The sequence below is a fragment of the Pseudomyrmex gracilis genome, unplaced genomic scaffold, assembly GCF_002006095.1.
Source record: "Pseudomyrmex gracilis isolate BER0280 unplaced genomic scaffold, ASM200609v1 scaffold_189, whole genome shotgun sequence".
Lineage (NCBI taxonomy): Eukaryota > Metazoa > Arthropoda > Insecta > Hymenoptera > Formicidae > Pseudomyrmex > Pseudomyrmex gracilis.
This window is the reverse complement of record NW_018020773.1, coordinates 51614-74485: the sequence shown is the minus strand read 5'-3', so window position 1 is coordinate 74485 and position 22872 is coordinate 51614. Positions and strand designations below refer to the sequence as shown.

Sequence of the window (22872 nt, the reverse complement as noted above, 5' to 3'; positions counted from 1 at the left end):
CATTTTTTCTTCTTTGTGTGTAATAAAGTTTTTCTCTTTTCTGTAAACACACTTCGGAATTTTACTTTTGGAATCCGTAAATGTTTCTCTTATTTTTTTATTTTTTTTATTTTTTTGCTAGTCTCGGGAAATAAGAAGTTTTGCTCGATCCAAAGATGCAATATGGTGCTGCACGCACAGCAGATCATATTCCCTCACGTGAGGAATCTTTTCCAACATCGATACGATTGCGTAACAATTTTCGAGTGCTCGCAGATGGCGCAAAAAGAAAGTGAATCGGGGAGAAAAGAAAAATCTCACTAACGTGTTCACAGACATGTATCGCGAATAAGTATACAAGTATTTTATATACATGTGTGTGTGTGTGTGTGTGTGTACGAATCAAAATAGACTCAGAAGAACGACTTGTATTAGATAGAAAAGATCAAATTGAAAAATTGCAAAATGATACTGTTCGCGGCGAACTACACTTCTATACTTCTACGAAATGGTTTATCTAAAAGTAATAACTCCAAGAGAGAGTTTATTATATATATATATATTTATTGTATATCATCACAGGGAGGTTCTTTCGCGAAGAAATACAGCAAATATGGTTTAATGCAATTTATAAATCGAGAAGCTGACGACTCGTCGACGGAAAAAAAAGAAAGAAAGCCGTCTTTATTGCGACTTCTTTTTTTTTTTTTTTTTTTACTCTTTCTTTCTCTCTCTTTTTTTTAACGAGTCAACGGATAAATTTATCCGTCAACGGATAAATGTTTGTTATGGAAGTGAGTGCAACGAATGATTCTGACAACTCACGGAGGAAAATAAATCTAACTTAATCCGCTTCGGTCGTTTTATCGAATTTGGAAGACTGCACATTTTACGTAATCATTTCGCCGTCACTCACTTTTTTTTCTGTCACCATCGGCCCTGTCTTTCGCAGTTGTAAGACATGTTTGTCCTGCTTGCTTGGTAATCGTCACACGCGAAAATTACGCGCTCGCGGCGCGTCAACGCTTATGTGTAATTTTAAACAGTTTCAATTCTCCCCCGCGTTGACTGATACGTAACGTGAAACATTTAATTCCATGAATACGCGAAAATTTATAATAATATGTTAAATACGCGCGCGGGCACACAAACGAATTTTAAATATCTCGCAATGTTACGGTAGAACGCAAAACGCGTGCAGAGACGTTCCGACGCAAATTCTAACGCGCGACGTCCGAAAATTTCTTCGCAATTAAAAAAACACTCCCACGACTTGCTGTTCCCGCGAATTCGAGAAATTTACTCTCGGCATTTGATGTAATCTTTTACATCGCGTTTTGTTCACGATCCGGAATCATTCTCGAATGATAAAATGTTGTCGTCGTCGAAATCATATGCCTGTCTCTCGTATAAAAATAATTGCCGATTTAATGACTCCAAAATATATACGTTTGTCCCCGATTGAACCCGCATGAAATTTCACGCTGATTTAATCGCGAACTCGTTAATTTCTACTTCGGGTTTACCCCGCGCAAAAGCGTATCGGCACACGTATGTGTGCGTACGCGCGGTGCGTTCGAAGGTTCCTTTGACACAGATAGATAACGGGCCGATAAACGAGTTAATTTGTAGATACCACCTTTCGGACGCGCGCGAAGCAGCAGAAGCTTTGCGCGCGCGTGTATGAATCACCGCGTGAAACAGATCTCTTGCTCCGCGCGCGCTCGCGTCACGTTTCGCTCCGCAGACACGATAAATGACAGTGACTGAGCGGTCCGCATCATCAGCATTAATTTCGAGATCCGTTCATTATTTCCGCGTATCGCAAATTGCTTTAATGCACTCGGCGCGACTGTAACGTAACTATAGCCGCTCTGATCGTTTTCGCTCGCGAAAAAAAAAAGAAGCACGACCTCGAGTTCACGTAACCTTGACGTAGATACGTTTAAAAATACATTGTGCGCGTAGCGAGAGAGGAGAAGAGGGAAAGAAGATCGCGGGTTCCGTGTTGTAGAGTTTCTTACGCGTCATCAACTTCGCGTTTTGCGAGTAGGTTTTTTTTCTTTTTTCCTCCTTTTTTTTTTTTTTTTTTGTTCAATGTAAGGAGAACGCGATTTGCCCGAAGATACGGCGAGGTGCGAGGCAAGAAGAAGCGCGCGCGCGCGCGCGGGAAACTTTTTACTTGTCATCCAGACGCGACCGTGTGCAATATTGATAGACTTGTCTCTAGATAATGGCGGACTATTGCGCAGACTGTAATTGCACGGTGGAAACCGTTTAGAGCCACCCTCCTCTCACTCTCCCGAGTCTCGGCGGGCCCGCGCCGCGTGAAGAAACGGCGACGCAAATGATACATATTCTTGAATTTATTCAAATGATAGATTTCTTTCTCCTTTTCCCGGATAATTACGATATTTAGGTCTTGACTTGACGTTATTAGCCGAGTTAGCCGCGCGGTGTTCGGCTTTTTTTTACTCTTCCTGTTGTGACGCGACGCAATTTCGCAGTCGTGAATGTGCGACGGTTGTGTTGTCACACGCGTAGTCACGCACACGCGAGTTCGAGGCAAAGACGACGCATTCGCCCGGGATGAAGTAACGTATGATTAAACAGGTTGAAAATCACTCGCGATACCCAGTGTTTTACCAATTACGCCGCGGCCCGCCTGACTATTAGCCGCGAATGCGATATTAATTTGTTCCTCGGAATAAGAAACGAGATTATAAATCATATACCGCTCGCTCGCGCAACGCGCGTGCCCTCCGATCACGAGGATTAATAAATATCAATTTATTCCGCTCCGGTTTTGCGGCTTAACAGCTGTCAATTTTTTTGTTTCGTAATTCATCTGGCTGGTTATATTCATACGAGGAAATTTTATTATTGCCCGGTTATACATATATGCAAGCTAAAATCATGATTATGCAATAAATTCTTTGTTGTAACAAACTTGTTTTTTTTTTTTTTTTTTTTCACGCATCGTCAACAATCGGAAAAGATTTAATGTTATGCACACAACATAATTTTGCAGAAATTTTCCGGTTATATTTGCAAAGTTGTAGATGTTCCAGCAGATATATATATTGTCTAGATTATGTTGTTGATCAAAAGTTTTTGACAATTGTGTATGTGTGCGTGCGTGCGCGAGAGAACCACTAAGCGATAAAACTTTGCGGCATCTTCAAAATCAATATCAGATTATCGAAAGGGCCGAGAAATAATTTCGAAACGTCAACGTTTAGATCGGAAATAAAATGCAAAATGCACAATTGTATTGAAAATAAATATCTAAGTAGATAGACATAGAGGGCGAGAGAGGGTGTAAAACTATTTAGAAAAAAAAAAAAAAAAAAAAAAAACTATTTAGAAAAACAAACGTTGTCGAGCGATAGCGTTTAAAACTGATATCACGGCACACAAGAGCGATATCACGTCATGCGCTCTCGTATTAATGCGTCGACAACAAAAACATTTTTTCGCCTATTAGCCCCGGTTTGGGCGGCTCGCGGCGCTAAAATGATATTGAATGCGCAGGTATGAAATTAAAATGGCTCTCACACAACACAATATATATACATATATATGTGTGTGTGTGTGTGTGTGTATGTATATGTGTATATATTGTATATACACACACTATGTATAGCCGGCGGCGTGCGCGGCGATCACGCGCCCCTGTTTTTGTCCGCGATTTCGAAAATGCGCATCCGGGATTTTAATATATAGCCGGAAAATAATGGAAAAGAGTCGCGAGAGCGCGCGAGCAAGCGCGCGCGCGCACGAACGAACGAACGAACGAACGAGCGGCGATATTAAATATCGCCGCCACGCGTGCCACAATATTTACGTTTAGTCTCGCGCAAAATATTTGCGTCGTCGTTTTGAATTCCCCTCGTATCCGCCGCGCGCGACGTATCGCATCAATCCGAAAACGACAACAGCAATCTGCAGCGCTCTCACAACGAGAGATGGTGCAAACCGTCATCTATACGTCCCGCTTGCTACTGCTTGTTGCTTACACCGTCGACATCGACGTCAATGAAGGGAAGGTTCATCGAATGACTTTCGCCAGTGTCGGGTGACAGAGCTTTTAGACTCCATCCATGAAGTAAACCAATCCGATGACTGCGCGCGCGAAACGTATTACTATTATATCCATATACATATATATGTGTATATATGTACCGCACTATTATATCTCTCCCTCCACTCTTTCCCTCTCGCAATCGCAAGAGTGTAACGGAAATTATTTACCTCGTTTAGCCATAATGTATATATACGTATATTTCTGTACATGCAAATATATATATTCTATATATACACACATACGCGTAATCAGATCCACTCTGTTGCTTGACATAATATTCATGCAACCACGTACGTATCTACATTAAATACGAGGAGAGATTCGATGTTGTTTCGTCGTGCTGTTACAATATATCCCTCCTCTCGACTTCAATTGCAAAGCGGGACGAGGAAAATTCGGACGAAATTAGAGATTTTTTTTTTTTTTTTTTTTAGAATAGATTCCGTTAATTTTCGAGAAAAGCGAACGCATTTCGAATAATATTGCGATATTTGTGAAAGAGTGAAACTCAACGTCACACGTCACGCGCACACGCAAAAGCCCGATCGCGTTCGATTATATTCGAAGACAAATTACCACCGCTAATTGTATCTTCTCAAGAGGATAATCTCTCGCCTCATTAGATAATCCTCCTGACATGGCTGTATTTTACACACGGAGCTCAATAACGTCAAAGACTAATTGGCCGATTCCGGTTGGAATGGAGTTTGCGTCACAAGATCGGGAACGGGAAACGCGCGATATTGGACACTCGACGGTTTTTTGTTCCTCTCTCGTAGATTTTCCTCTCTCGCGATTTTACCTCACTTCTGGATCGCCATCGATTTTTGATCGGGAAAAATTTTGCGCGCGTTTAATGGATAGCCGCGTCTAACTAGAATCGGTAATTCCCTGAATTTCCGCATTGCGCATCTTCCAATCGGTATTCGGCGTTGCGCGCAAATGTGGTAATAATTGAAATTATAAACTTCTCTTATTCCCGTTTCATCGCGGAAACATCGCGCAGATCATAACGAGATATACATATTCTTATCTCGCGGTACGGAAAACAAAGTGATTAGTTACTTCAGAACTATAATTATATCTCGCGCGCATATAATTGCCGCTCTTCGCAACGGCGTTTGTCGAACGCGATGTTATTGATTTCTTTTTGTTTCCGAATCGTGTTCTCCTCGAAGTGTAATTGTCGTCGTTAAACTATTCACGGTGCTTTTGCATCTTTGACGTTTGAGGAAAAAACTACACCCATTTTACACTCCTCCGTCGCGTCCTTTCCTAGGTGTAAAGAAGATACTTTGCATAATACACACACACTTGACTGTTTTCTCGTCAATCCTTTCGCGTCAGTAAAACCGCACGTTCACGCATGTTGTACGGATATTGGAGACTCTTCGAACTCTTCTCGCGAAGGAAATCTCAAGAAACCATCAATCAACACGCATCAACTGTGCGATCGTGTCTCTCGACGAGTTTTACGCTGAACCACGTGAAAAAGTAGTAATAAATGCGGCCGTGCGCAATCGCGCGCGCACATCTTGGCGGTCGGGCAATTTCACAAAAGATAGGAAAAGGTTAATATCAGTTAAAGTTCAACGGCGTTTCTCTCGGCGACCTAACGGTCAAAGTATCGATGCTTTATTGCGTCCTCCGCGCGATGTGCAACGCGTGTGTGACGTTCGCGTGTGTGCCGTGCGCGCGATAATTAAGTGTCATTCCCGCGACCTCTAATATCGCGACCCGGTTAATATCTGTAATCCGCGCGGAACGATTTCGAATCGCGTAGCGAACAACGACGTGGCTCATAATTAGTCGGAAGACAGAGGGGAAACGGCGAAACAGAGATAGATAGATAGATAGATAGAGAAAGAGAGAGACAACGCGATCATAATTGCCGCGCGCTCGTCTGCGGCCGGGCACAATCAATTAAATGGCGCGCGCGTTCGAGATGGAACGCGACCTCCTCTCACTCCTTCCGGTACAAATCGACGTTTCTTTTTTACTCTCTCTCCATTCTCTTTCCCCTTCCTATTATGTGGAATAATCCCTAATTGACTAGTTCTCGTGTACGTCGGGGAGATAAATTTTGAAAAAAAAAGAAAAAATCGACGTTTTACCGTGATAAACGCAAATTTGCCCATCTGCACTTTGGCTTTATCAGCGTCAACAGTTAAATCCGCATATTGTATCTATCTTCTTTTTCCCCGAGAGAATTGCACAATTTACTTTTTAATAACATTTCACACACACACACCCACACACCCACATATGTAAAGAAGTATGTGCATTGTGTGACACAGAGCGCGCCGTGTGTTTGAATTGTTACCACGTGTCTTTTTTATCACACGCTCGTAACGCGATCGAGATCGATATACTTCGCGTCGTGTCCGCAAACGGACGTAAATTAGAAGTTTGTTTCTTGTCTCATTTTCCGCCACAACTTTTTGTTTTTAAAACAAACACACATACAATAATAATTACTCGTCGATAATCGTCGGTCGGGATGACGCGTTTTAAACAAGTTGCGCGGCGCTTCTCTTTCTCGCGAAGTTTTAATGAAATGAAAGGAAAGGAAAAACTCCTCTCGGAGCGCGCGCGCGCAACGAAGTTGAGGACGCCATGTTACGTCACATGAAACTAAAACTTATAAAACTTGCGGGGGAGTCTTCACATTCACTTGTCTTGTCTACGAACTTTGGGTTTGTACAGCGGGCAGGAAACATGGCAGCGGAAAAATATTTGCGCGATATAATCGTAAACCGAAAATTAATATACTACAAAAACTAATTTGACGTAATTCGAGATATTTCGCGACGTGCACCAGCCAGTATAAACAAGGATCGCAAAGTAGAGGAGATTTAAATCAACAATTCCGGAGCACGCGGCTATCTCTCTCTCTCTCTCTTTCTCTTGTCTCTCGTAAATAGGAAACACATACACAAGAAACTCCCTTGATACTGAACAATCACATTACGGAAATTTTAATTAGAGAAAAACCAGCACTCACTCTCTTTCCTTCCTTCCCCCCGTACGTTTAAATGTGTGACAGGGGAGAGGAGATAACTAAAAGAACATTACAGCTAATTTGAAAATTAATTCAATTAAGTACCGCTTTCGTAACGGGTTTGTCAAATGTAATATTCGATATTTTTGATATCAAAGGAAAATTCGATAAAATGTTGAATTATAGTGGAAAAACGCGCTGACACAAAAGGATATTGAAATAATATGTAATTAGCTTCTAGGTTATTGATTGGTCGTTTTAACGTGGAGTTAAATTTACGAAATTACATGTGTGCATTACGCCGCCGCCGCCGCCGCACACAAATACTAGTAAGATTGATTAAATAGGTACACGCGGGAATTAAACAATAATCCTGTTATCGTGCCCTGTGTGTGCCGATTTCACCGGCGCGGCGTAACACATACATATTCGATTAAAATCGTTAAGATCTTAAGAGATACGTTGTTATTAAATATACAATCGGAACACTGTATTACCTGTTGCTGCTGCTCGGTTCCGCGATGAAGTTCCAAAACATCCGTCCCTGAAAAATTTAAAGAAGTAGTTCAATAATTAGTATATCCCGATGGCGATATATATTATATATTTCGTGAGTATATGCATATTTTGTTTCACGACTTCAATTATTGTTGTAAGTACAATAATTGCGCCAATATTGTGTTTCTCTCATAAAAAAAAAAAAAAAAATAACGATATTCCAATAAAACTGTTAACATTGACAATCTGTTAAGTTTCAGTTTCGCTTCTGTTTCAGGTCGTATCCGTCACCGGTGCAGAACGGAGGACCAAATGGCGCGACGACGATGAGCTGCGCGAATTCTCAAGGTGAGGACAGGATCCACGTCGGCGAATGTCATCACGCGATTTCGACACGTACGCAAAAAAAAAAAAAAAAGAAAAGAAAAAAAAAAGAACGAATTCGAAAACAATTACGCTAATTCACAACGCAACGTTCGCACGCTGCATTTTTAATTACTGCGACCGCTTCGCTCGTTGTTATAAAGTCGCTTCCGCGATTCTCGCAATAAAAGCGAATCTGCACGAGAGCGAGGGAGGAAGGGAGAGAGAGAGAGAGAAGGAGAGGAGAAAAATGTGGCATACCGGTGCTCATTAATTAGCGGGGTCCGAAAAAATTTCCCAGCGAAATTTTCTTCCGATTAAATTAGCGTTGCATTAAATTTATTGGCTGAACTCTCTTTTATAAACTCGCGCGAGAGCGCGCGCACGGGCCCCGCGTCATCGCTCTCTCACTCGCTTAACCGTTTTAGTGCCACGCAGCGCGATCGCGCTGTTCGCGTGCTGTAAGAAACTGTATCGCGATGTTCGATCGCGATCGGCAGTTAGCAACGCTCTCGGTTTGGAGTGTACCTTGTCGCGAGTCTGTCAGACTTCCCTCTCGTANGACGAAAAAAAGGAGCAGCGCGACCGCGTCGATCGGCATTACTCGCAGATAAATGAAGGAAGCGCTATCGCGCTTCATGGCACAATCCGACACGGATTTTTAAAAACCCCTGGCACTAAAACGGTTAAGCGCAGTTCCACGTACGTATATAATTTGCAAATATCAAACGTCCGCGAATGTTTGAAAATATTGACTCTGGTATTTTAGCCGTATCGGCGATCGTCGACCAACGCGATCTCTCGGCGTGCACACGGGGAAAAAATTATTCGCCTCATGACGATTCAATATCGCGTGATTATCGTGGCAAAAGGGAACCGAAGAGACGAAGCCGCGATACAATATTAATTTTATATTTTTCGCATGCCGTGTATGTGTGTACGTGACAAACGTAGAGCGAGAAAGGGAGGAAGAGAGAGAGAGAGACAGAAAGAGAAAGAGAAAAAGAGAGATAGAACGAGCGAGCGAGCGAGCGTGCGGTCGCGCTTGCAACTCGTACGTTTTGTGGATACGTGTGTATACGTGCGTATATGCGTGCCACGCTGCAAAAAGCTCGTCCCCCGCGTTTATTCGCGATTGCAAGAGCGAACCATTAAACAGATTCGCATGGAATTTCACGACAAAAAAGGATCCGCGAGCGAGAGCGCGCGCTCGGAAATTGCGCGGAACGCGCAATCGATGAAAAAGCTTCATTTCAACGCGAGCTTATTACGAAATTAATTTTCATTATAATGGGACTCTCGCAGGCACACCGCTGCGCGCCTTTCTACATCACGATCCTTTTGTGGAGTGTGTTTTGCCGCGCACACACGATACATATCCCCGGAAAATCCCGGGGCTTTCTTTGAGCCACGTGTATGGAGGAATAGATTTTTAGCTGTCGAACATGAAGAATCGTTTGATCACGAGCACGTGCTTTGAGTATCGGATTTATTCTGTTGTTTTTTATTCCGCTCTGTGTGTATATTCGCTCAAGTTTAGAATAGATGTTATTCTTGTACGGTTTACATTGTTGAAATTTTCGTCGCAAAGAACTCTCACTTTCCTCTCCCCCCGTAATGTAAAACACAATCGCCGTACGTGTAATTTCGTTAACTTATACGTATATACATATATTCGCGCGAAGAAGATCTACCGATCTCGCTTGAAACGCGGACAAGCGCGATCATGCGACGTTTGTATTACATTACAAACGAAGCCGGTCCGATATCGCGCCGGCAATTGGCGCGAAATTGTAAAAAAATATTTTTCCGAGCGCGGAACCGGCGAAAAACACGCGCGCGGCGACGGGCGCGCGACAATCGCCGAAATATACGCGCGCGGGGGATCGGGGAAAACCGGAGGGCCAATTACAAACGCGTTGTCTCACCGAGGGCTGTCAGTCATCAATCCGCGGAATATTTTTCTCTGGGTCAATTGAACAATTCTACACGCATCGCCGGACACACACACACACACACACACACACACAGAGCGCGCGCTTGCGGGCGGGGGGAGAGGGAGCGGCAGTGCGGCACGTGGGCTTTTAATGTATTTGCCGGGGGAACGGAGAGACGACGCTTTCAACGGCTAACCGGTAAATCTTCTGACGAGCGATTAACTCTCGTTTCTCTCTCGGTACTCCTCAGCTATTAAATTACCATCGGCGATACCGCCGGCAATAAAAGTTGCGCGAGGGGAGGGGGAGTGATACTAAACGGGTGAAAGATTGCTCTCCGGGTCCGAGAGATTATACAATAATCTCTTAAATCACTTAAATGCCTCTCCGTATTTATTTATTCCCCCATCAAATTATCGATAGCCACCTTGAAGCTTTACGACCGCGCTCGGTGAGTTTGCTCTATTCGTTTGACAATATTTCGCGTTACCCTATTTTCCGTTTTAACGCGCCGTATTATTCCCGTGTAAAGAGTTTTATCTTTTTCTGTGTTTATAATAAACCTATAGCCGCACATCCATCTCCCTTGCATCGATAAGAAAGTTCTTGTTAACACGCGGCTTGAATCGCGAGTTACACGGCGAAGTGAAACTTTTCAACCAATGAATCGTTTAAGACGCTTTTAGAACTTGAGAGCTGAAATGTAAAAGGAGAAGTTACTTTCGCTCGCAATCTCTTTCCCGGGAATTATTTTTTTATCGACGTGGTGTGTAGCGGTAAATTTCGTCTCGCGATAGTGGAAAATCTCGCGGAAGAGAAGAAACTCGGGCGCACAACTTGCCGAGCTTCCTTCTGATTTGAAAAGCCGTAGAAAAGATAAATTCGATCACTTCGAAAAAGTTGGCGAACAAATATCCGAAAGTTTTGCGCGTGGGAGGGCCACAGTTTGATTCCGGCAAATCGTCTCGGCGCAACTCTGTGTCTCGAATGGATGAAAATTCAACTGGTGTTTGGCGGCGCGCGTTTACCTGTAGCTGTCTCTTTCTATCTATCTCTCTCTCTCTCTCTCTCGTTTGGGATTAGAATTTAGACGCTCTCTCAATGAGTCACACACACACACACACACACACACACACACACACACACACACATTCTCTCTCTTTCTCTCTTAAGCCGAGGAAATATTTCGCAATATATACAAGAGACGAGAAGCGCGACAGCAGACGAGTTCCTGTGCGAATTAATAGCGCGATAATTCGTGCTAGTTAGCGTGCGCGTGCAACAACGGGAAAACAGAAGAAACTCCGGAGAATGATTAACGACTCGTGTCTGAAGCGAGTCTGACATTTGTTGTGTTTCGCTCGGATGCTAAAATCGCGCGACCGAAAGAACTCTCGTTCTTCGATTTATCACGTATGTACATATGTATAAATATATATACATTACAGAAATAATACGGGGTCTGTGTTTTTCTTCGCGCGCATTATTAATGATAAACACCGGCAACACCTCGCCGACCAAATTTCGCATTTTAGCACCTCGATTTTTTTTCCGCTTTCACGGTGGAACAAAAAATGTTTACGAGGGACGGAAAATTATTATCGCGTAGATACAAAGAGTTAATTCCCGCAACGATGACACGACACGCTGCTCATCCGTCGCGCGGGAATTTTTCAGTTTGTTTTTGTTTTTTTTTGTTTTTTTTTTTTTTTTTTTACGAGCGGAGAAGAGCATCTTATCGCGTGCGACGCGTATATGTAAAATAATAATAATCGAGCTAGAGATAAGCACGCCGAAAATCTAAAAGGGCGTCGCCCTGTCCTTGTCTCTGTGCGCAGGGGTGTTGGTGAAGCAGGAGGCGAGGGACGACGGTTACGAGACGAGTCCGGACCTCGAGATGAGGAGCACCGGCGGTGACAGCAGTCAGCAGTATCACACGCCGCTGACACCACACACGCCGCACACACCGCACACGCCGCACACGCCCCTCACCCCGATATCGGCGACAGCGCATCAACCCCAGCAGCCGGGCTCGACCGCCTCCGCCCTCGGACAGGTGAGTTTTTCATACATTCGCTTACTCCCAGCCTCTGACCCAACCCCCCGCCGTCGTCGTTCTCGTTTTCCGTATCCGGTTTCTCCATCGAGTTATTTATGTATCCGAGCGACGGCCGCCGCGGAGCGACCGGCGAGTTTATTATTCGATATCTTTGTATATACGCGCGTTGACACGTATCAAAGTGATACGTCTTTATTTCGTCGGGTTACAACGTTCCGGTGGGGAATATGATTGAGGCGTTTGAGGCGTACAGAGCGCGCGCGCACACACGCACGCACGCACGCACGCACGCACGCACGTCACGGTTGAACATCGTTGGTGAATATTGCGGCGCACGCAGAATCGTTGATGATACATGCGTGTGATTGCTGCAATTATACCGCGAGGTTGCGTGTAATGGCTGCGTGGCGTATTCTCGATCGACCTTACGTCAGAGAATTTAGGAGCGGACGCGGCGTTCCATCTAATTTGGGACGTCTGACGATGGTATGACGATGTCAAATTACCTACCGCATGTATATTCAACATCGATCTATTTACTTTTTGGGTGGATTTAAGCGAACGACAAACTCGGTGTGTAAGAAGCTCGGATGAAAGATTGAGCACGGCTTTTTATGATAAATTGTCGTTCGTGTAACGTACCGCGAACGCGAAATTTACTGCTCACGCGATACGATTATTATCTCGAAGTTCCGCTGTGATAAAAAAAAAAAAAAAAAAAAAAAAAACGCGCAATTGAAAATTGTGAACAAATCGCGATTTTACAAGGAAAGCTCAAGAGCTCGATGGATACCAATCGTCATTGCAACTACACCGGCGAACGGATGGGGGAACAGCGGTCGGAGTCGACCGAGTATCGCGATCTCGTAGTATAATCGGCGTTGAAAACACTACGGGGTTATTATCACGTGTCGAGGGAAGAAGAAGAAGAAGAAGAAGAAGAAGAAGAAGAAGAAGAAGAAGAAGAAGAAGAAAAAAGAGAGAAGTCGCGCGTAAAACGCCAAAATTATTGGCCAGTAAAAAGCGCAGGCGGCTCTCATTAGAATCGCGCCGTATCGGCGTATCTAGCACCTCGCAATCAAAATTACGAGCAATAAATTGCAATAAAGACGCCGCGCAATCGTCATCACTCCGGCGAGGAGGTTTTCGCAACAGTCGAGCGAGCTAGCGCGCAACCGCGATTTGCGTTTTCATGTTAGTTTTATGATTCTACTTACGCAACATTACTTCTCTCGCGCGGCACACAATGAGAAAGCCACGCGCGCGGATGAGCTGCCGCACGGAGAGTCGGTTATTTTTCGTTTTATATCAAACGAGCGAAACATTTCTAAGCGTTCTATAAACAGTTCATTTGTGTTTTCTATAGTATAATATATTTTGTCTTTGTATATAATTGAAAAATTTCAGTTCTCCAAAGTGTAACGTATGCGCAAATGAAAAACTTCCGCTCTGGAAACGGATAAAATCAGCTATGTAATATTTTAACATTATGTTTTATTCGATGAAAAATGATTTTCCGTTTAAATTAATTTTAAATTAATAACCGAATTTATAACAATTGCGAGCTGGAGAATATATATAAATTAATTTATATATTGGTCGGCGAAAACTAGAGAGAGAGAGAGGAGAGATAGGGCAGAGAAAGACGGAGAATATAGTAGTAATAATCGCGATATTTTTCTGTGTGAAGAACGCGGTGGGGCCCCCGCGTTTAACGAAAGGGATATAAAGGGAAGAGAAAGCTATTGCATCTTTCAAACGGCGTTTTGGCTTTTTCACTTTTACACAAAACCGGCGAAATAAAAGCTTTTGCGCTTGTGGAGCGCGACGACTGGGATGAATATTTTGACGTCGGTAATTTTCAGCGACTTCAATCAGAACGCGCATTTTCCGCTCATGAATTAATAGCACAGTTGCAGCACAGTTGCATCCTCTCTCCTCCCTTACCCTCCTCTCCGCAATCTGGCTATCGGCTCTATCGCGCGTACGAATTACAGAAATTTCATCCGATATTAAATTGCCATTATCCGCAAAGTTGTTATCCGCTGTCAGAATCGATAGTCTTTTTCTCGAAAATTATCTCGTGACGCGGACGAGACCCGGTCGATCTCGATTTTGCCCCGGCTTCTCATTTTAACGAATGAACGGCCGACGAGCGTAGCGAATTTCCGTTGATCGAATTGTTAACCGTGAACACGTCCCGGATTTATCGGTGCTCCCGCATCATCCTTCCCTCTTCCTTCCTTCTCTCCGTATCGTCTACATTATCGCGTCTCTCTCCCTCTCTCTCCCTCTCCTCTTTCTCTCTCTCTCTCTCTCTCTGTCTCTCTCTCTCTTCTGGATCCCTGACGCTTCGCGTTATTTTACTTAACCCTTTTTTAGATCCCGACGTCCGATTGTTTTTCGCGTAAACGAGCCGACCGTTACCCGACGACTCTTTCCACGGAGATAATTGAAGGGACGAGATACCGGGAAGAAGAGATATGCGAAAATTGCGTTACTTTTACGGAATCTTAAATTTATATTCAGTTTCACGCGGAAAAATTCAACACAACCGAAATACTTCAAAAGATTAGATTCCCCCAGTTGTCGAGCACGCGCACACACACGCGAGGAATTTATCACATCGTCGTTTTTTTTTTTTTTTTTATTTTTTTTTTTTTATATATATCGCTATATAACGATGTTTGTGCGATGTTTATTAATTTCTGTTTTATATTTCAAAATATAAACCAATTATTATTTCTCTATCCGTATACCGCAACGGAAAAGCGGCAAACACACGAGCATCCTCTATTACCGCAATGAAACTTCTTTCCGTGTAATTCTTTCGCGCAACCGCCGGCTCGCAATAAAAATGTTTCATATTTACTTTTTTGCAATATAAATATCATACTCTAATATCTCTCTCGGATAAAACATTTGTTTCGCGCGTGCTGCGATCATTGCGCGTCGCAAGCGACTCTCGCTGTTGTCTTCCTCTGTTGTAAATAATAACAATACGCCACTCTCGCGCGTATACATTCGTTCGTTCTTATCGCGCGCGCAATATTGTCGGCGACCTTCGAGCGGGGAGAAACGTCTCTCTTTCTCTCTCTCCCTCTCCTTCTGTGAAAAAGGACGATCGGGCATAGGGTGTAACGCGTTATCGGTAACTACCAGTCGGCGCGGTCCTTATCTTGGCGGGATTTCGACCTCGATTTCACGGGGGTTATCACGGGGGGGTCAAGAGCGCGGTTGCGTTAAGCGCATTGGAGACGGCCTCTAACTGGGGGGAAGAGGGGAGGGAAGGACCGGGGTCGAAGATTGCAAACGGAGGGAATGTTTATGTCGCGATAAAAACTACTCTCCCGAGTTATCTCGCATTCCTCCATTTTTACGAGGTGCCGGAAAGAAAAAAAAAAAAAGAAAACAACAGGAACGCGCGTGTGTATATTCAATCCGTCATTGCGACGAAATCTCTGGTCTTCTCGCTAATCGTTGTAAATGCAAGCGCGGGGAAATCAACAATTGAGATATACACAGCAAATTTTTCGCGTCGCGCAGAAAACAAGCAAACGGATGGCGAGGTCGTTTTAAAATTAAGAGCGCCGGATATACGTCGGCAGTACCAGTTAGATCCGTCGAATTATCGCCGTTATTGACAGCCTTCAGCGTACAATAACGGCCAATTGAATAATTTGTTATTTCATCGAATGCTCACGAATAACGCTTCGCGCATTTATTTTAGTATTCGCGATATCGAATTTTTCGCGCGAGAGATAACGGCGGAGAAAGAATCGAGCAAACGTCACTCAGATACCTGTCGCGTTTAATCATCTAACGCCACCTCGTTAATATCGTCACGACAGAATGCCGATTGTCGCAAGAAGTTTTCGAATAATTTTATTTCCCTCTTTTTCTGATATTATATCAGAAATATGACAACATATTATCGCATTGTTCGATATATAGATATTCAATTCCCGAGCTTGTCACACTCGCATCAATAACGACTGGATTACTTGAATCAACATTTATAATTCTCTGACTCTCCGTGTGTTCGGTTCTCCGCGTTATCAAATATATTTTCAATATTATCACACTTCCCGCGATTCGACTTCGTCTCAAGAAACGAACGATGCGAAATATGGCGAAATGGAGAGAGAAACGGCGATTGTGTCACCGTCACAATTTGCAAAAAGAGACACAGCTGCGTATTTTACAACCGCGAATGGCTGATACGTGCCCGCGTATTTTTGGTCCGCACGGCAATCGCGCTATTACTATTTCCCCCAAGGCGTTGAAACATATACATCCGCGCACACACGGGCGCGCGCCACATGCACATACGGAATACTCCAGCTGGAATACATACGTTTTATGATCGCTACCGTACGTGTCCGCGATCGTCGGTACATGTTTTACGTCGGGATTGTACGTGCCGCGGAGAAATTTCATTCTTCCGCGGAATCGGCCGCCGCGCGACGAAAAAATTTCTCCGCCGCGCTGCAATTTTCGAGGGGAAATTAAATTAGGCCGGGAAAAACGCACATCTCAGTCGTCATCACGATTCAAGATATCACGTGGCGCATATGTGGCGCGCCGACATCTTTCTACGTGCACACACACACACACACGCTTATATTTTATTTAGAAAAGAATACGCGAGAAATTTGATTGGTAATACGCGTCCAATATTACGATAAAAAGAAACAATGCGAAAAGTTTTTATCGTAAAATATTCACAAAGTTTCTCGTGTAAATACGCTTGGCGCGCGATCTTCCGGTCTCGCGAATTCGTCTCATCGAGCCGGGAAGTGATGACGAGTCAAAAAGCGTTTGTGTGTGATCCACAATAGCTTCTTCAGTTTTCCTCTACGATTCGTGTGTCCCTGATTCCGGAACGAGCACTTCCCACGCGCGGCTCCCATTTCAAGATACGAGAGTTTCAGAAGTCTGTTGTATTGCTTCGATAGTCGTGACGGCGCCAAAGATGAGATAACCACATATCTATTCGCCAAACGTCCGGTTCTATTTTTTGTTTTTTTCTTTTCCAGGTCGCGATAAAATGCGAGACGCCGGTGGACCCGTACTCGTTCGTGGACGAGGACATGTCGATGGGCGGCATGAGGACAGCGAGCAGTCCAGGCAGCGGCAGCGGCAACGGTGGCAATCCCGAGAACATGACGTGTCCGGGCGGTGCCCAACCTGGGCTTGGTACACCCACGTCGACGCCGCCCGGGGCGCTGCCCGGGCCGCAGCATCATCAGATGAATCTTGTGATGAACGACGCCGCCGGCGTGAATCCCCAGCTGGCGCATCAGCCCAAGAAACGCGGCCGCAAAAAAAAGTCGGAGATGATACTCACCCCCGAGGAGTAAGAGACGCATATATTTCAAACGTTTATGGAGTCGTTGACAGCTGTATCTCTAATTTGGTTTTTTCGTTTTTTTTTTTTTNNNTTTTTTTTTTTTGTACAAAAATTTGCATTTTCGCGAGCTTTAAAAATACGAAGATGTACACTGACAAGGAATTTGTTGACCACTTTTAAACGTTATTTCAAACAATTTCGAAATTCGGCGAGATATGCGCGCAAGAAATTGACATGAATGAAGAGTTTACATTATTTTTCATTTCGTCAAAATTAATTCTCTGATTTTGACAACGACGTATATTTGGATAAAGCTGCGAATATGAAACGATTCTTGTTTGCACGAGAGATCGTGTTATATTGTTATATTAATAAATACGTTAACGATTTCGACGAGAAACGAAGCTGAAAAAGATCACGGGCCGGCTACGGAGCCGCGACTCGATATAAACGGAGTTAGTTATATATTTGCATGCAGCTATGGTTAAAAATATCCGCTCTGCTAACAATGTCCGTCTGACCGGGCACCATCCTCTCTTGCTCTGATAGAATCTTCGGTTACGCTTTATTTTTGCGAAGCCGGCCCGAAAACTTGAAAATAGTTTTTGTTCATATTAAGAACGTTAACGCGATCGGATTCACGCGTCCGCTATTGCGGAGATACGTCACGAGATAAAGCGCTCATTAGGACGTTAATTGAACGTTTGAAAAGTAAAATTATCTCCGTCTCTCCCTCTCTTGACACGCGTTGTATATCAGCGGACCCATTTAATTAAGCGCCACGCGGTAATTAAACAAAAGTTCATTATGCTGATACACCTATAAATATCTCCAGCTTTGTCGGTCATCTTTACAAAATTACCGGCTGCGACTGTTACGTAATATTTAAGAAAAGAGCGGTAGCATTTGCAAATACGCGTTAATTAACGCAGTCAGTCACCTACGTTCGCCGCGGAATTATATACACTTTTTATGTCGTTTTTACAGAACTTTAATTTCCATTAAAAATGTACATTCGTTAATTCGTCGCACGCACTTAAAATGAATTTCTCGTTTTGTTTTATCTTATTTTTCGCAAATTTTTAGTGTTTCTTTACCCTTTCGTCAGATCTCTCTGTTGCTTTACTTTTACGTCTTACGTACTTTATCTAGATTTTGCTATTTTATGTCTGCTCGCGAGACATAAGAAGCATAAATGGCATGCAGTCGCTTTATCTCGTGAGATCCGCGGGCTCATTCATCCGTGGATTATTCGCGCGCGCATTCACAACGGCTTACAACTTCCCGGCTCGACACAAAACATAACATTGTGTCACAGTGTCACGTATCGAAACGCGGCGTCTAGAGACGCGCCAAGATAGAGAAAGAGAGAGAGAGAGAGTTTGTCGGCCTGGCACAAAAAGCGCACGCGAAACGTCCGCGTCTCCTCTCATGCGCACCGATCGCGAGAGAGAAATAGTTATAGCGCGCGCGCGCGCGCGCGTTTTTCGCTGACTCGTATGACGCAGCATAAAGGAAACCAAGCGTATTATTGAAGACGCCCTGTGTGTCTTTTTCTTTTTTTCTAGAGCGGAGCTCGCAGAGGCCAAGAAACGCGCTAAGACGTACAAAGAGCGAAAGAAGCACGACAGGTTCGATGGCATGCCGGAAGAGGAAGTGAGCAAGCGAGTTCTGCCGGATCATCTCTCCACCAACCTTGACATTATTATAGTAAGTCTGTGTGTGCCTAATTATTCCCCGCTAAGTTTAGCGTTTAAAGCAAATACACGGAGTTCCAGCTGATCCCGAGCTCTCGTGTGTATTTAATATACGCGCGTGTGTTAATATATATATTGTGTGTGTACACACACACACACACACACATACACGCAGATGTAGTGTCTCGCTTTTACTTATCATAAATCAACACTGCGTCATCACGTCGAGTCGTGCAAATTTCCGGTACATTCTGTACCGAAGGTTGCTTGCTTTGGAGAGTTAGAAACAGACAGCCGCGACGTTAAACGTGTGTTTTAATGACTTTCAAGCGACGCGAGCTTGGAAACAAATCATTTAATATCGATGAATTAAATTGTCCAAAGTCGCTGCGGACACGCGTGCGTCGCGCGTCATAAATAAAACTCGGATTTACTCCCTCGATCGAGTCGCGCGTAGGCGACATTTCAATTTCGCAACTCTACGCGCATGATAATTCATTAATCGCGTCGTATAACACTAACAACAATAAAAACATCAATTTCAACGGCGTGCGCGCGCGTGCGAGAGAGTACATATGTCCCCGCCCATGTGTGTATGTGTACGCGCGCGACGCGTAATTTATAGCCCGGTATATTCGTGAGTGTCATTTGTAATGCCGCATTACCAATGCGCCGCGATGCCGTTCTTGATCGAATGACGGCAATTAATCGGACACGCGCGTGCAGAGAGCTTCGGGTTTTAGTCTCTCGCGCGCCTAGAATCCACCTCGGGACTCGGCGCGGGAAAACGCGCGCGACGGATTCTCTGCACGCGGCAACGACAAATGGCAATCACCGCCTCCGCAACAGCCGGCCTTAATCGCTTTAATGATCCGTGCGCGATTCGGTTATCACGCGAAACGTCGCTCTCGCTCGCCGCGAGTAGAAGAAGAAGAAGGAAGAGAAGAGAGAGATAGAGAGAAAGAGAAAGGAAGGAGAAGCAGACCAGAAACTCGGCCACATGGGCCGGTTTCACCCAAGTCGGGTTACTCGAACCTTAATTGACTGCTCGTCTTTTTTTCAGAGAGATTAAATTAGAAAGAAGAGAGAACGGGAAAAAGAAAACCCAAAATAAATTAAGTTACGGGATAATCCTCTCGCGCGCCGCGTTTATTTCGTATATAACATACAAGAGATCCGAACTTTTTAATATAAATTACCTTCTGTATATTATCCTATACATTTTTTAATTATAAATAGTCATAAAAAAGTTTTTATTCTCAAGACGGTTTTTCATAGTTAGACAATTTTTTTTTTTTTTTTTTTTTTTTCGAGATCTTTTAGCACGCAATTACGAGGCGTAAAGCTATCGTTTATATTTTTATAACATTGCAGCGTCACTATATTAGAAATTTATGAATATAATTACTTCATAGTTGTTTTTATATTCTCTCGGGATTAAAATCGAGATTTTTTCTCGGGGAGGAAAAAAAAATTCCCAAAAGAAGACTGGTGTACTGGCAGATTTGAAATAAAACGAGCCAAGTTGTCCGTCAGTCAGCTGGCGGATAAAGAGTCGACATCGGCATCGACCGAAATCCGAAAACAATTTCGGCCCGTTCTCTCTATCGTATGTACGTGTCATTTTCGTCACCGCGCGTTAGCATGATCTTTATTGAATGCAAGCGAGAGAATGGGAATTACGTTCTCGTTACAAACGCGACGACCCGCCGCGCGCGCGCGTTGATCGATCGCCCGATACCGATGTTAACGGGTATAAACAGTTTAACGGGTGAGCATCACGGTCATTACGAGTGATTGTTATAATCCGATATGTGGGCGTCGTTATCAAAATTGGGGTGACTTAAATGACGGAGCCGAGAGACTCGTGACGATTTTGATATTTTAATCGCATGAAAACGTCCCGGCACTAATGCTCGCGCGTGCGCGAGCGCGAGCTTGGCCCGATTTAAATTCCGTCCCGTTTTTATCTTTGAGATAAAAAAAATTATCTTGTTTGTGGCTATGCGTTGTGCAATATGCCGCTTCAAAAGCGCATCGTCAACATCTAGTAGTTCAGCGCGCAAACAGGAATAAATAAAACTTTTTACAATAAGAAATACGTCTCGTCTGGAACATATTTATCTTGTGCAACAATTACGACAAGAATCGAATTTCAATTCGACCAGTTCTCAGAATTTTCGAAACGTCACGTGTTTTTTTTTTTTTTTTCGAATTAATTCAACTTTCTTATGAGCAATTTAGGGCTCCGCGTTTTTCTTCTCGTGACTGTAGATATCTCATTGAACGTCAGCGGTGAACAAAAAAATATTGGCGCGCAAAATTCTCATCTTTTTTCCGCGCGTCGCGAAGATGTCTCTTCGCGTCCGTTCCGCGCGCTTTATTCACCGCGAAATCGGAAGCGCGCGGAAGAAGCACCGTCGGCCATTTTCATCGTGGGAGTCTGTTAACGCGCGCGTCCACGGTCCATATTCATATATTACCCGAAACGAGTTGTCACCGTGGTCGATCATCCGTCAAGCGGTGTAAACGCTTTAACGGGCCGTGGGCAATTCGGTTATTACGCCCGACGTTGTAATCGAACGCAGCGGGACACTGTTCGCTGCTCCCCATAGAATGCACCCCCCCCCCTGATGCACCCCTGTGCGCGACCACTCTTCCTTCCCTTCCCTCGCCCCTCAATTCTATCGGACCCGCTGCGTCCCTCGCCTCCTCTCTTCTTTCCCCTCGCTCAGCCGTTCCTACGTGAGCGACGCGCGTTGTTTTCAATCGGTGACAATTCCACACCCTTCCTCACGTCCGACCACCACCTCGTGGCCACCCCCGCCCGTCATTTTATCCTCGTTTATCCCGGCCGCCGTTCGGCGCCGGCCGAGCGGCTAACGCATTGGCGTTAACGCGCTAATGCGATACGTACTTTATGTCGACGGCAACCTGCGGAGGGTTGGGAAGGGAAAACGCGCACGGACACACAAACGAACGCGCGAGAGTATGGGAGAGGGTGGCGCAAGCAGCAGGAGGATTCGCTCGTACGCGACTAACAATATAACGCGATTTTGACGGCGCGATATACGTCGTCGTGTCGTTGCCTTCTCTCTCTCTCTCTCTTCCTCTCTTTCTCTCTCTCTTTCCCTCTCTCTTTCCCTTGAAAGGGACAGAAGTCGTAGATTATGGAGAAGATACAAGTCCGACACTAACTATGAAGCTTTTAGAGTTTTAAGGAATCAAGTACAGGACATGGTTCGTAAAGCTAAACAAGAATATTACTTGTCAATATTTGGAGATAATAGGAAGCCTGCTTTTACTTGGATGAAGCTTCGGCAGCTTGGTCTTATCAAGTCCAAAAATTGTACAAACAAACTTCCTTTCACGGCTGATGACATCAATGGCTTCTTATGTGGTAATCATTCTGGTGGATCTTGCCACATCAATGTATCTAATGTATTTATTGGAGAGCCTATATATGACGAATCGAAGTTCTACTGGTCGAATATAGTTGAAGCCAAAGTGAGAACTGCAATATCAACTATTGGTTCTGATTCCGTTGGTGAAGATGGAATATCACGTAAACTCATTGTGACAGCCTTACCTTGCATTCTGCCCATTCTGTCACATATCTTTAATTATAGCTTCAACAGTGGAGTCTTTCCGACTGTCTGGAAATCTGCAATAGTCAATCCAATACCTAAAATAAGAGCTCCTACTGAATTACAACATTATAGACCAATTTCGCTGCTTTGTGTGCTCTCCAAGGCTCTCGAACGTATTGCTGCACATCAGATGCTTGACTATCTCGAGGAAAGAAACTTACTAGATCCTTTTCAGAATGCCTATAGACGTGGATACTCTACTGAGACTGCACTTATTCGAGTTCTTGATGATGTGAGAGAGGCTGCTG

General features: G+C 44.2%; 2 protein-coding genes across 3 annotated transcripts in view; one reads left to right on the top strand and one right to left on the bottom strand.

Annotated features, from left to right (window-relative positions):
• LOC109858127 (nuclear factor of activated T-cells 5) overlaps positions 1-22872 on the top strand; it is a 135744-nt gene that overhangs the window by 68424 nt on the left and 44448 nt on the right. Inside the window, exons 2-5 of the mRNA XM_020435087.1 lie at positions 7843-7913; positions 11704-11921; positions 16964-17283; positions 18846-18987. Coding sequence (XP_020290676.1) covers positions 7843-7913; positions 11704-11921; positions 16964-17283; positions 18846-18987 — 751 coding nt within the window. The remainder of the gene's footprint in view (positions 1-7842; positions 7914-11703; positions 11922-16963; positions 17284-18845; positions 18988-22872) is intronic.
• LOC109858126 overlaps positions 1-22872 on the bottom strand; it is a 154989-nt gene that overhangs the window by 95859 nt on the left and 36258 nt on the right. For both annotated transcript variants that reach the window (XM_020435086.1, XM_020435078.1), the window contains exon 2: positions 7565-7611. In XM_020435086.1, coding sequence (XP_020290675.1) covers positions 7565-7611 — 47 coding nt within the window. The remainder of the gene's footprint in view (positions 1-7564; positions 7612-22872) is intronic.